The sequence below is a fragment of the Suncus etruscus genome, chromosome 3, assembly GCF_024139225.1.
Source record: "Suncus etruscus isolate mSunEtr1 chromosome 3, mSunEtr1.pri.cur, whole genome shotgun sequence".
Taxonomy (NCBI): Eukaryota; Metazoa; Chordata; class Mammalia; order Eulipotyphla; family Soricidae; genus Suncus; species Suncus etruscus.
Genome location: NC_064850.1, coordinates 3,081,671 through 3,096,898, shown reverse-complemented (window position 1 = coordinate 3,096,898; position 15,228 = coordinate 3,081,671). Strand labels below are relative to the sequence as shown.

The window sequence follows — 15,228 nt, the reverse complement described above, 5'->3', positions numbered from 1 at the left end:
ACACAAAAAAATTTTAAAGGTAGTTGCTACTTCAGAAAATAAGATGTTTATAAAAAGCATTATACAATATACAATTATACAATATACAATTGCAGAACTGGAGTCAGAAAATATGGTGGGTAGGGTGCTTGCCTTGCACATGGCCAACCTGAGTTCAATCAATAGTATCCCAGAGGATCACCTAAACTTCCCCAGAGTGATCCCTGAAGGCACAGCCAGGAGTATGTCAGGGGTAGCTCAAAAAAAAATTTCAGAACTATAAAATCAAAAAGTACATGTTCAAAATATGCAGAAAAAAACTTGATGGGGTGAGCACCAAGCCAGGGAACTGCTAGATGAGGGGAAAAAATGAAGACAACCAAAGGACTATTAAAAATTGTGGAAATAGGAGCCAGATCAATAGAACAAGGAGGGCATTGGCCTTGCATGCAGCTGACCTGGGTTCAATCCCCAGCATGCCATATGGTTCCTTGAGACTGCCAGGAGCAATTTTTGAGTGAAGAGCCAGGAGTAACCTCTGAGCACTGCCAGGTGTGGCCCCAAAACCAAAAAACTAACTGTGAAGTGAAATAACAGTTTAAATTCTAGCTCCTTTAGATTTAATTAATAAATTGATTTCTAGTTTGATAAAATAGGCACAAAAGAGACTATTACATAGACAAGATTAAAAATGAATCAAACGGGCCAGAGAGAGAGAGCACAGCGGTGTTTGCCTTGCAAGCAGCTGATCCAGGACCTAAGGTGGTTGGTTTGAATCCCAGCATCCCATATGGTCCCCCGTGCCTGCCAGAAGCTATTTCTGAGCAGAGAGCCAGGAGTAACCCCTGAGCACCGCCGGGTGTGGCCCAAAAAACAAACAAACAAAAAATGAATCAAATAAACAAAATGCAAACTTGTTGGGGTTTTTTGATTTTTTGGGTTTTTTTTTTTTGGGGGGGCCACACCTGGTGACCTCAGGGGTCACTCCTGGCTATGTGCTCAGAAATCGCTCCTGGCTTGGGAGGCCATATGGGATACCAGGGATCATCTGTGTGCTAGGCAAACACCCTATCATTGTGCTATCTCACCGGCCCCCCAAAATACAAACTTGTAGTGAGGCATTTAATATTAAAAAGCTCAGTCAGGAGCTGGAGCAGTAGTATAGTGGATAGGGCAATGGCATGGCATGCAGCCCACCAGGGTTTGAACCTTGGCAACCCATATGGTCCCTGAGCACAGCCAGGAGTAATTCCTGAGTAAAGAGCCAGGAGTGTGGGCTGGAGAGATAGCATGGAGGTAGGGTGATTGCCTTGCATGCAGAAGGGCGGCAGTTTGAATCCCGGCATCCCATATGGTCCCCCGAGCCTGCCAGTAGCGATTTCAGAGTAGAGCCAGGAGAAAACCCTGAGTGCTGATGGGTGTGACCCAAAAAACAAACAAAAAAAAGAGCCAGGAGTGAGCCCTGAGCATTGCCAGGTATGGCCAAAAAAACAAAAAACAAACAAAATAATAAGATCTTCCAACTGATCAATTTTGCTAAAAAGAACTTAACAAAACAGAGTCTCTAGGAAAATCTAAGCAAATTTCACCCTTGGATTTTTCTAAGGGGCAACAGGAGTTGGGTTTCGGTGGCACATGCAGCAACATTCAACATTCAACATCCCAGTGGCTCAGGACACCCAGCAGTGCTGGGTAGAACTGCTGCATGCAAAGCAAAAGCCTTAACCCTCGTGATACCAGTCTAGTCCTCCCCACAAAACTTTATTTTATTTGTTTTGGTGTTTGGTCCACAGCCCGGGAAGGCAGGTGCTTAACCCATAATGCCACCTCTCCAGCCCATCCTCTGGAATTTAAGAACCACCAGGAATTCTTAAACTTACACTTCTTCACATCATTTTTCTCTCTAGTCTCAAAATGTCATCTTGCCATCTCTATACTCTGCAGACCTTATCACAGTTTTGTCCACTATTTCATCACAATTACAAGGACAATGTCATAGAATTATAGAAGCAAAGCAGGAATCCAAAAGTCATTTATCTTCATTCTCTTTCTCTTTCTGTCTTTCTTGGTTTTTGGGCCACACTCGGTGGCACTCCTGGCTAGGGCTGGAGCAAGATGGGGCAAGATGGGGCATTTGCCTTGCACACGGCTTACCCAGGAGGGACCTGGTTTTGATCCCTGGTGTCCCAAAAGGTCCCCCGAGCCAGTACTGAGCCATTGCTGAGTACAGAGTCAGGAGTAACCCCTGACCGTCACCGGGTGGAGCCCAAAAAGCTCCTGGCAGGCTCTTCACAGACCAAAATGAAAGCTGAGGATCGAACCCAGGTCAGCCGAGTGCTAGGCAAGCGCCCTCCCACTGTGCTATGGCTCTGACCCCTATCCTCATTCTCTGGTTTCCAAATGAGAGGGTGGAGGCACAGCTCAATGAGTTCAATGCATGCTTGGCTTGAGGAAGGTCCAGGTTTGATCCCAGAACCAACACCTCATTCCTAAGCACTGACCTGGATCACAGAGTCAGAAAAAGTCCCAGAGTACCACCAGGTGAGACTAAAAAGAAAGGAATAAACTAAGGCCCGCAGAGATATAGGAGTTTCTTGGTGTCAAATCAGAGTGGCTGAGTTAGACCTAATTCCCCTGAGACATATCTACAACTTTATCTTTTTATCTCAGCACTTCTCCCTTTCTGCTGCTCTCTGAGTAAAAGTTCACTACCAGGGGCTAGAGAGAAAGCACAGAAATCAGGGCTTTCACCTCACTCATCAAGCCTTTTTTTTTTTTTTTTTTTTTTTCTTTTTGGCTTTTTGCGCCACCTGGGGATACTTAGGGGTTACTCCTGACTCGGTGCTCAGAAGTCACTTCTGGCAGGCTTGGGGAACCATATGAGATGCAGGGATCGAACCTAGGTCCATCCTGGATTGACCGTGTGCAAGGCAAATGCCTTACTGTTGTACTATCTCTCTGGCCCCATCAAGCCAATTTCAATCCCTGCCACCATCACTCTGAGCACTGCTGAGTGATCCCTGAGTGCAGAGTTGGAGTAAGCTCTAAACACCAGCAGGTGTGGCCCCCAAACAAAACAAAATTAAAGGAACATTTTCTTCTTGTCAACTGTTTTATTCTATCATTTTTTACTTGCTTTGAAACTTCCCACTCATTTTTTCATCATTCAAAAGTCAAAACTTAGGGCCCGGAGAGATAGCACAGTGGCGTTTGCCTTGCAAGCAGCCGATCCAGGACCAAAGATGGTTGGTTCGAATCCTGGTGTTCATATGGTCCCCCGTGTCTGCCAGGAGCTATTTCTGAGCAGACAGCCAGGAGGAACCCCTGAGCACTGCCGGGTGTGGCCCAATTACCAAAAGTCAAAACTTGGGGGCTAATCCACGAAACATCCAGGTTTGTCTATAACATCACCTGGAAGCAATCCTCTACCACGGAAGATCCTACCACTGCTCAGACATCGACCTGCTCAAAAGAGACCTCCCTTAACACTGAGAAGACTTAACAACAACGACCTGCTTACAGGACAGGGCTCTCTGCATTGCCCTTTAATGGTGAGGTGAAACAAGAGGATACTCCACATCCTGAGTTCAATGTAGGATATGCAGATTCCAGGATATTTAATACAGAAACATGATACCAACAACAGAGACTGTGTGAAAGATAAAAGTGTGTTGGCACTACAGACAATGTCTTGGATTGGACGATCTAGCTTGCCTGGAGCCTAGAGTTGGTCTTATGCCAGGAAACTTCAGGAGTCGGGTCTCTGTATTTAGGCCAAGGTTATTCCTTTCCATTCCCCTCATATTTTGGTGGGCCTATGCAAACAACAATTGCCACTCTAACACCGTTTTTACTGTGCTCCCTTGACTCTAATCCTTAAAAAAAAAACCCACTTAAAATTTGAGGTTAACTTAAGCTAATATGTATGTACATGGAAATGTAAAAAATACTATGACTCTAATGTTTAAGGAGTTATGTAAGCTTTATGGCTTTAGATTGCCTTGTGTGCTGTTAAGAAATTTAATGTGTTACAATCAGGGGACTTGAGGGACAAAGTATTGTACATGGATTCTATTTTATTTATCTTAATGTTCTGTGGCTGAAACTTCAAAGTTAAGATATCAGCAAGCGGACTTCTTCTGAGAATTATGTTATGGGTTATTGTCCTTCCACTGTAACTTTACTTTGTCCTCTTTCTTTGCATCTTTGTTCTCATAATTAAAAATAAAAAAAAAAATTTAAAAAAATTAAAGAAAAAAAAACTTGGGGGCTAGAGAGAGGTTCAACAGGTGGGACACTTGCCTTGCACATAGCTATCTTGGGTTCAATCCACAGCACACTCTAGGTCTCCCAAGCATGTCAGGAGTAATCCTCTGAGCACAGAGCCAAGCAAAAGCCCTGAGCACTGTCAGGAGTGGCCATTCAAAAACTGTGCCTTGAAGACAACCAAACAGGCTTGGTTTCCCACACATCTGGGCACATCCTGGCTTCCTATCCATTCCTCCGGCCTAGTTTATCACTAAACTGCCCTCGCTGAAACCATGCTCTCCTCACTTGGCCACACCATTCTCACAGCTGACTTATTTTTGTTTTGGTTTTGAGGTCACATTCCAAAATATTCCAGGATCACTCCTGGCAGGGCTACAAGGTCCTGTATCTAGTGCTGAGACTTTAACCAGGGTCATTTGTGAGCAAAACAAGAAAGAACTCTACCACAGTCCAATCTCTGCAGCCCAGACTACCTGTTTTTGTCTCCCTCAGTTCTCTCCAATTTGCACCTGACTTCCCCTTTTGCATGTGGAGGGTGGGGTGGGGGGTCGGGCAATGCTCAGGGCTTATTCCTGGCTCTGTACTCAAATCACTCCTGGCAGGGTCAGAGGACCATATGGGATGCTGGGGATCGAAGCCGGGTAGGCCACGTGCAAGGTAAATGCCTCATCTGCTATATGATCGCTCCAGCCCCCCAAGCCTATTGTTTTGCAGTAAGTCTGTCCTTAGAGCATTTCCTATTGATCTCACATTCCAGGATTACTTCTGCAAAAGCTTCCAGCTTGGGGGCTGGAGAGATAGAACAGAAGTAAGGCATTTGCCTTACACGCGGCCAGCCCCAGATGGACCCAGTTTGGTTCCCCAAACCCCATATGGTTCCCTGAGCCTGCCAGGAGCAACTTCTGGGTGCAGAGCCAGGAGAAATCTGGTTCAATTCCCAGCATCCCATATGGTCCCGATATGATCCCCCAGACTGCCAGGGGTGATTTCTGAGTACAGAGCCATGAGTAACAACTGAGCACCCCTGGGTGTGGCCCAAAAACCAACCAATCAATCAATCAATCAATCAAATCTTGCACTAAAAAAATAAAAAATAAAATAAAATAAACCTTCCAGCTTGATAATGAATTATCTTCCGGTTTAAATATTTATAATACAGATCATTTGAATAATATATGGAATGCAGAGAACAAAAAGATAGTACACTGATAAGGCGCTTGCACTAATAAGACCTGGATTTGGCCCCCCAAGTCAGCCAGGAGTAAATCCCTGAGCATATTTGGGTGTGGCCAAAAATTTAAAGATATATATGAAATATGAAGCTATTTTCTTTCTTTTTTTTTTTTTTTTTTTTTTGGTTTTTGGGCCACACCCGGCAGTGCTCAGGGGTTCCTCCTGGCTGTCTGCTCAGAAATAGCTCCTGGCAGGCACGGGGGACCATATGGGACACAGGGATTCGAACCAACTATCTCTGGTCCTGGATCGACTGCTTGAAAGGCAAACGCTGCTGTGCTATCTCTCCGGGTCCATATGAAGCTATTTTCTATCACAATTCTATAATCCCTTATTCTCCTTACCAGCAAGAGTCCACACAAGCCAGGGAGGAGCAAAGAGAGAGAGCGAGGAATCTTTTACACCAAACAGCAACTAACACACAGAACTAACTTTTGCACCAAACAGAACTAAGCACAAAGCAGGCATTCGATATACATATAATTGATTTAGCAGTATACAGAGAAAATACAGCTAGGATATTATTTATTTTTTAGTATTCTTGTCTAAAGTCTGATATGACTTATTGTTTAAAATCTTTCACTCTGCATTAAAAGATCTATTAAAGCTAAACATCAACTTCTTTGTTGAAACTTACTTTTGCTTCAAAACTGCTCTTAAAGCATCTTTCTGTCCCATGGCATATTGAGAAATAAAGATGTCATCTTCTGCGAAAGCAAGACAAAAATTCATACTTTATGGATGTGCATTCAATTCAATTTAAATTTAATTTAATTCAATTTAATAAACCAGTAAAAAAATATTTTAATTAAAAGAATGCTTAAGAATTCAGCAATAGGGGCCGGGCGGTGGCGCTGGAGGTAAAGTGCCTGCCTTGCCTGCGCTAGCCTAAGACGGACCTCGGTTCGATCCCCCGGCGTCCCATATGGTCCCCCAAGAAGCCAGGAGCAACTTCTGAGCGCATAGCCAGGAGTAACCCCTGAGCGTTACTGGGTGTGGCCCAAAAACAAAAAAAAAAACAAAAAAAAGAATTCAGCAATAGGGGGCAGGAGAGACAGCATGGAGGTAATGTGTTTGCCTTGCATGTAGAAGGACGGTGATTCGAATCCTGGCATCCCATATGGTCCCCAAGCCTGCCAGAGTGATTTCTGAGATAGAGCCAGGAGTAACCCAAGCGCTGCTGGGTATGACCCAAAATCCAAATAAATTCAGCAATAGAATTTCTCAATTAAAAAATGCAAAGAAGGGGCCGGGCGGTGGTGCTAAAGGTAAGGTGCCTGCCTTGCCTGCGCTAGCCTCGGACGGACCGCGGTTCGATCCCCCGGCGTCCCATATGGTCCCCCAAGCCAGGAGTGACTTCTGAGCGCATAGCCAGGAGTAACCCCTGAGCGTCACCGGGTGTGGCCCAAAAACCAAAAAAAAAAAAAAAAAAAAAAAAAAATGCAAAGAAGGGACCAGAGAGATATGGTCAAATGGGTTTGATCCCCTAAACATGGTCCCCTAAATATACAAAGCATGCCCCTGTGTCCCCAAAAAATGAGGAGGAGGAGCCAAGGATGTAAATCACATGATACAACCACTGTAGCCTGCAGGTGTAACAAGAGGCATGACTGCCACCAACAGCAGGAATCATATTGTGCCATAATCACCCCTGGATCCAATCCCTGGTATCACAGGGCGCTCTAATGACTGCTGGGTGTAGAACCCACAATATTAAAAATCAGAACATAGAGGCCTAGAAGAAGAGCCCATGACTCAGAAAGCCTGTCTTGAAAACTTAAGGTAATAAACTCAATTCCCATTGCTATCACATGCCCTGAGCATGATCCTGGGGGCTCTGACTTCAAGTGCTCCTCAGTACTGCAAGTAATTTCTGGTGACACGACAGCAGGCTGCGTCTAGGCACAAAAAGACATGAAACTCCTGGCAAACACTGCAGCTAAGAGAAGGTGTGTGGTGGTTTGGGAAGAGCACAACAGGTAGGGCTTTTGCCTTACATGCAGCTCAGTGGGGTTTGATACCCAGCACCTTATATGGTCCCCTTAACCTGCCAAGATTCCCTGAACCAAACCAGGTATGCTGCTATATCCCAAAAAGAAGGATGTGTGGACACCACCGCCAGCAACCAGAAGGTACAACCCTGGAAAATGCCATGTGAGCATTGCGGTGACCTTCAATAAACACCACAAGCAAAATAGGTGTGAATACAACTAAAGAGAGGCACCCCCTTTTTCTGTTATTGCTGCACTGACCTAGAGTCACACACATACCTGGCTTGCACTGTTTGGCTGTAGGACTCTCCAGGGCACACTCATGCTGTACTGCTTGCCATGGATCATACCCCTTTGTTGCAAACATGCAGGCCGGGTGGTCAAAAATTAATCACAACACCAAGAAACACAGTCAGCAGAGACACCAGGACTGGGATGGACACATGTAGAGGAACCAGGGGTGGAACTAGTAACATGTTCTATATACTATGCTAGCCCTCCTGACTCAATTTACTTTAAACCACTGGTAACCTTTTACTTTCTTTTATTGGGGAAGGGAACTTTTTTGAACTCATGCTTAGGACTTGCCTATTCCTGGCTCTCAGCTCAGTGACCACTCCAGTGGTTTTTGGAAGACCAAAGATCCTAAAAAGAGTCAGCTATGAGCTGTGTGCAAGGCAAGTGCCTTACACCTATAAGATCTCTCTGCATAAGAAACTTGTTCTTCTCCCCCTGCCCCCCATATTTTTGGGGAGTCACAACTTCAGCATTCAGGGCTTACTCCAAGCTCTAAGCTTAGGGATCACTTCTGGGGAATTTAGGGGGCACCATATGGGGTAAAGAGGATGAAATTTAGGTCAACCATGTGCAAGACAAATGCCCTACCCACTGTACTATCATTATGACGCAAGAAACCTTTGTCTTGATCTTAGAGGTTCCACTCATAGTTTTAATTTGGAAGACAAAAGTAATAAAAAAAATCTCCTCTAAGATTGTTTAATAAATATCTAACAAATCAATGAATATCTAAAATAAAAAATTCAATCCTTTTAAAGAAAATCCCAACACTGTATAGCATACATAGTTCATGAATCTCTGGCTGGTAAGCTGAGTGTATACGGTTCAGAGGTTGTGTCCTGACTCACTTCTATGAACTACTGAGTTCATTCTTTAGCATTGAAAACCAGAAAAGTATTCCAAATAAAGTAAGCCACTTAGAGAAAGGCAAGTGCGTTAAGATTCTATTTACACGAGGAAATAAGTCAGTTACTAAGGAACAAATAATGGAAGATCCCATTTATATGAAATTCATTGACATAGAAAGTACAAGGGTAGTTAAGGGCCAGAGAAAGGTAGGGGTAAGGAATAAGTATTTAGGGCCCGGAGAGATAGCACAGCGGCATTTGCCTTGCAAGCAGCTGATCCAGGACCAAAGGTGGTTGGTTCGAATCCCGGTGTCCCATATGGTCCCCCGTGCCTGCCAGGAGCGATTTCTGAGCAGACAGCCAGGAGTAACCCCTGAGCACAGCCGGGTGTGACCCAAAAACCAAAAAAAAAAAAAAAAAAAAAAGAATAAGTATTTAATTGGGGGGGTCTGGAGCAAAAGTATAGCAAGTAAAAATGTTTGGCTAACCCAGGCTCCATCCCCAGCACCCCTGTCTGGTCCCGTAAGCCTGCCAGGAGTTTCATGTTATATACAATTTACCACAATAAAACACATCCATCCCTTTACCTTTTTGTTTGCCATGTTGTTGAATTTTATCCAAAGGCAACCTTGGTGCTTCAACATCCTTGGAAAAATTCTTTGAAGTGGAAGGAAAGCATAAAAAGCAACATAAACTTCATGATTCATTATTTTTCAATTACTTTCCTACGTTTTTTTACATCGAAAATAAGTTTCAATACAGTTTAAGTACCATGATTTACATAGTTATTTGCATTTGAGTTTCGGGTGTACCATGTTCCAACACGAATGCCAGACCAGTGCCAACTTCCCTCCACCCATATCTAAAAGTTCCCTCCCACCCCCCAAAGTTTGTTCCTTTGGTTTCTGGGAGGTGGTTATAGTTTGCTTTTTGGCCACACTCAGGGGTACCCAGGGCTCTCTCTTGCTGTGCTCAGGGGGACCAATTGCAGCATCAGGGATCAAACTTGGGTGTATGACCCACTGAACTATCTGGTGGTTGTACTTTGGATTTCATGCTTATTTACAGTACAACTGTCGGTGTCATAGTTTAGGTAGATGCATATACCACACCTTATGCCACTGAAGCTCCTGAGGCCCCTAAGACCTACTCCTGTTAGCTCCCATTCACTTCCCCTTAGGCCTACCCTCAGTTATGATTTACAGCTAATCAAGTAGCAACTACTGAGTTCATGGAAGGTAAGATTGTAACTTGTAGACTAATTTCCTGCACTGCAGAGCTGGCATACTTTGAAATGACTCAAGGATTCGTAACCTGGCTGACTGTTTGTTAAGCTGTGAGTGAAATGAACGGAAGAGAGCATTCCACTAGGAAAGAAAGAGTGGTGCAAAAATGCATACTCAAATATAAATCTGTCACTTCTGGCAAAGCACTTTATGCCACGTCTTAGTTCCTGCAGGTAAATAGGAACATCTGATTCACTGTGAGTCAAAAGAGTACTTGGGGGAGGGGGGAGATAGCAAAGCAGTAGGGCATTTGCCTTGCATGCAGTCAACCCCAGACTGACGGTGGTTCTAATCCCTTATGGTCCCCTGAGCCTGCCAGGAGGAACTTCTGAGCGCAGAGCCAGAAGGAACCCCTGAGCATTGCCGGTGTGACCCAAATAAAACAAAAAGGAAAAAAAAAAAAAGTGCTTAAGGACAATCAAGTGGCACAGTATCACCACTTAATCTCAGTGATTTTTGTGACTGAGTTCAGAACGTGATCTCACTAAGTATCTCATTTTACAGTGACACCAATTGGCAAGAAACTTTCTGCTCGCAATTGCAACCCTAAACTTCCATCTCTAAAGTTCTATTCAGTGTTAAGAACACCATGACTTTTGGGGCCAGGGCACTGGTACAGTGGATCAGGAGTGATTCCTGCGCAATGAGCCAGGAGTAAGCCCCGAGCACTGCCAGGTATGGGCCCAAAAGAAAAAGAAAAGCAAAAACACGAGACTTTGGGGGCTAAAGAGACACTACCGGGTACAAGGCACCTGCCTTGTCTGAAGTCAATCCTATACATTCTCTGGAGCCAAATATGGTCCCCTGGGCAGTGAGACAGAAATCTTCCCTGAGCACTGAGGTGTGCCTCCCAAGAACACCATGACAGAATTTCTAAGTCCTAGATTCATTCAACAGTGTCTTTCTCTGTTTTAAGACATCGTTTTTCTTGGAGCCAGGGCCAAAGTACTGCAATTAGGGTGCTTACTTCGCATACAATCAACACAATGTTGATCCCTGGCACCACATATCTTCCCCCAAGACCTGCAAGAAGTGATCCCTGAGCACAGAGTCAGGAGTAATTGCTGAGCACTGCCAGGGGTGGTTCCCCCACCAAAAGGATTTTAAAGATGAGACTTTATATGATTTCTTAAAGGTCCCTCCCAATTTTTTTATTTGGCAGGAGGAAAACACCTGAAATGTCCCAGGTTCACTCCTGGCTCTGTGCTCAGAAATCACTCCTGGGAGTGCTCAGGGGACCATAAGGGATGCTGGAGATCAAACCTGGATATAAGCTGCAAAGGCAGGTGCCTTACCTTCAGTAATATATCTCCAGCCCCCAAATTTTCATTACACTGTACAGTTCATTTAACAGAACAGCATGCTATATGTCTCTCTGTTCTCTGAAGTCCTCTGAAGAGGACTGGGGTGAAAGTTGAGTAATCGAGGGCACTGGCCTTACTCAAGCCAGATTGAGTGCCACATACCTGCCCAAGGACCCCAGGGAAGGCTCTAGCATGCACCGAACTCTTCTCCAACCACTACTCCCATCCCCCCAACCTACCCCTCAGTGTCCCCCCACCCCTGCCCTGCCACCCAGTACCACATAAGCAGCACTCCTGGCTAGTGATCTAGTCAAGCCAGGTTGGCAGGGATCATCTCACTGAGCGTGTCCTTCCTAAGTCACTTAAGCACTGCATGAGAGCAAACTGCCCCATGACCACCAAAATGAACAATAACAGAGCTTTTTCTCAAATGCAGGACCTTCTCAGAGGTTACTAACTTGTTTGGGGATTTTTTTTTATTCTATGAAAGGTCTTTACTTTAATACTTCAAACTCTAGACGATTCACCATAAAAAAATGCCATTAAAATGTAAACAAAAACCAGGCCTTTTATAAAAAATGTGTTTTTGTTTTGGTTTTTGGTTTTTCAGGCCACACCCGTTTGATGCTCAGGGATTACTCCTGACTAAGCGCTCAGAAATTGCCCCTGGCTTGGGGGGACCATATGGGACGCCAGGGGATTGAACTGCGGTCCTTCCTTGGCTAGCGCTGGCAAGGTAGACACCTTACCTCTAGCGCCACCTCACCGGCCCCTGAAAAATGTAAGTGTTTTTAAACAATGCTTAAGTATATATAAAATGCTGTTACTAAACAACTTAAGAGCATATGAAATATGAATATAAATAATTCTTTAGCTTACACTTTCTGACAGAGTAGGATTTTCTAATGGAGATGGGTAATAGTTTCTAGCAGAAGTTAAGTCTGTTGAACCTAAGAAAAGAAAGGAAACAAGTGCAGCAATTATTTTGATGTTGTTGCTTTTATTTTGGGGTCACAGCTGGCGGTATTCAGGGGTAACTCATGGCTCTGAGCTCAAGAATCACTCCTGGCAGGCTCAGGGGACCATATGGGATCCTGGGGATTGAACCCAACTCAGCCACATGCAAGACAAACACCCTACCCCTCGCTCCAAGTTTACCAACTTTTTTTTTTTTTTTTTGGTTTTTTTTTTTTTGGGCCACACCCGGCGATGCTCAGGGGTTACTCCTGGCTGTCTGCTCAGAAATAGCTCCTAGCAGGCACGGGAGACCATATGGGACACCGGGATTCGAACCAACCACCTTTGGTCCTGGATCGGCTGCTTGCAAGGCAAACACCGCTGTGCTATCTCTCCAGGCCCAGTTTACCAACTTTTATGTCAGAAGCTTCCATTTAGAAATTGTGTGTGTGTCGGGGCTGAAGAGATAGCAAGGCGTTTGCCTTGCATGCAGAAGGCGGTGGTTCGAATCCCAGCATCCCATAGGGTCCCCTGAGCCTACCAGGAGCGATTTCTGAGCATAGAGTCAGGAGTACTCCTGAGCGCCGCCAGGTGTGACCCAAAAAACAAAAAAGAAAGAAAAAAAATTGTGTAGCTATAAATGATTTAAGAACTATAAATTCCTAGGGATTAGATATATAGTGCTCCAGATAATGCACTTACTTCGCATTCTAACAAGTTCAATTCCCAACACCATATGTAGTACCCAGCCTTTCTATCCCAATAGTACCCCAGGCCTGCCAGGATTGATCCCTGAACACAGTCAGGAGAAAGCCCTGACCATTACTGGGTTTAGCAAAAAAAAAAACCACAAACCTATAAATTCCATACTAAAGCAACACTAAATCAGAAGCCACCCTTCCTACAAAATATTTAGAAAAACATGCTGGGGCCAGAGAGATAATATGGCAAGTAAGATGCTTGCCTTGATACTGCCAACCTGAGTTTTAACTCCCGGCATCCCATATAATAATAGTAATGATAAAAATAATCACCTCGGGGGCCCGGAGAGATAGCACAGTGGCGTTTGCCTTGCAAGCAGCCGATCCAGGACCAAAGGTGGTTGGTTCGAATCCCGGTGTCCCATATGGTCCCCCGTGCCTGCCAGGAGCTATTTCTGAGCAGACAGTCAGGAGTAACCCCTGAGCAATGCTGGGTGTGCCCCCCCCCCAAAAAAAAACAAAACAAACAAACAAAAAAATCACCTCGGAGCCCACCAGGAGTGATTCTTGAGTGCAGAGGCAGGAGTAACCCTTGAGCACACTGGATGTGGCCCCAAAACAAATAAAAAGAAAAAGAAAAAAGAAAACATGCTGATGAAAATTTTGCAAACTGATAATCTGGAAAATTAGAATTTATGATCAAGTGAGATAGGTACAAAATGTCTTAAAACATATCACCATACTTAAAAAAGGAATGAAGAACATCAATTGAAAAGATAAATATCTATATTTATATAGATAAAAATATATATAATATAAAAAGCTTACTTAAATAACGGGCCTATGTTATATTGGACATCCTGCGTGCATATCCCTCAAAAGGGAGCACTTTATTTTATTTTATTCTTTTTTGGTTTTTTGGACCACACCTGTTTGATGCTCAGGGGTTACTCCTGGCTAAGTGCTCAGAAATCGCCCCCGGCTTGGGGGGACCATATGGGACACCGAGGGATCAAACCGCGGTCCTTCCTTGGCTAGCGCTTGCAAGGCGGACACCTTACCTCTAGCACCACCTCGCCAGCCCCAAAAGGTAGCACTTTAAACTGTATTTTTAAAAATATATTTTTGCAAATATATTTTGATCTTTAAAATTACCAGTGAAGTGAGTTAAGCATATTATCTTCATTTTGCCTGAACTCCAAATAGGTTAAGTGCATAGGAAAACGAAAGGCATCAATGGCATAAGCTAAGCTTATGCATAGTACTATCCAGAGAAAAGGAAGAACATTAAGTAAAAAATATCTTACAAGTACAAAAATAAATCAGCACTTCATAAAAGTTAAGTGTGACCATCAAAGATCTGACAAAACCACTGTGAGAAACACAAACGTAAAAAGAAAACAAGAAATACCTCATTCACATGCCTGGCCATTTTCCTAGGGAGAAGGGTTGTTTTCCAAACATCTGTACAAACTACATATTATATTTGGGAATCTACATTTAAAAAAATCCTCTATTCTGAAACACCATTTTAAAAATGAAGATATACAAGAACAAAGATCAATTGAAAAACTATTTGGAATCACATACCATTAGAGCTGTTGCTCATTCTAACAGGAAGACATTTATTTGCAGACAACGTTGGAGGAACACAGGCCAACTCATCTCTCAGCAAAGACAAATTATCTCCCTGAATTGGAGAAACTATCTCACGAAGCCTTCTCGCTGGTAGTTTAACCTGTTTTCTCCTTTCTGGACTCACACCAGAACCTTTCATGTTACTGCCAACAAAACAGCTCCACAGTTCTGAACAGAACTTTCTTCTGGGTCCGTAAAACTTCAAGAGTTTCTCGACTTTAAGAACTTGGAGGTGGAGGAGGAGGCAAAGAAAGGAAAAAAGCGAGAGAGAAGAAAGAAGTACAACAAATAACTGTCAATTTAGAGTGGTCTCTCAACATGTATAAACAATGTATAAACAGACCATCCACCAAGTTCTACATTTCCATCTGCTGATTAATATCTATGATCAGAGATGTCTAGAATCTCATGTTTTACCCAGTAATCCCACTTAGCCTAGGAATGCATCATAATAAAGCTGAAAATGGGAATGAATGGCCGTTAACAAGGCTGCTCCCTAGCTCAAGGTTTGATCATAAAAAAAAATCAAACAGATGTGCAAGCCGACTTCATGTTCGTTAAAGGAGAGTCAAGCAGTAAACCCGAAATTCTGGGGTTGTTTTATTTTGTTTTGTTTTGTTTCTCAAAACTACCCACATAGGAAACTCAATAGCTGACTTTATTTTTTTAAATAACTTTTTATTGAGGGGCCGGAGCAGTGGCGCAAACGATAAGGTAAAGTTTGC

General features: G+C 43.7%; 1 protein-coding gene across 1 annotated transcript in view; it reads right to left on the bottom strand.

Moving 5' to 3' along the window:
• The window catches only part of KIAA0586 (KIAA0586 ortholog), a 111,819-nt gene extending 97,148 nt beyond the window's left edge, over positions 1-14,671 (bottom strand). The window contains exons 1-4 of the mRNA XM_049770294.1: positions 14,456-14,671; positions 12,087-12,157; positions 9,205-9,274; positions 6,119-6,188 (exon numbers count right to left, since the gene is read on the bottom strand). Coding sequence (XP_049626251.1) covers positions 6,119-6,188; positions 9,205-9,274; positions 12,087-12,157; positions 14,456-14,642 — 398 coding nt within the window. The 5' untranslated portion in view covers positions 14,643-14,671. The remainder of the gene's footprint in view (positions 1-6,118; positions 6,189-9,204; positions 9,275-12,086; positions 12,158-14,455) is intronic.
• Between the last annotated feature and the right edge of the window lie 557 nt (positions 14,672-15,228).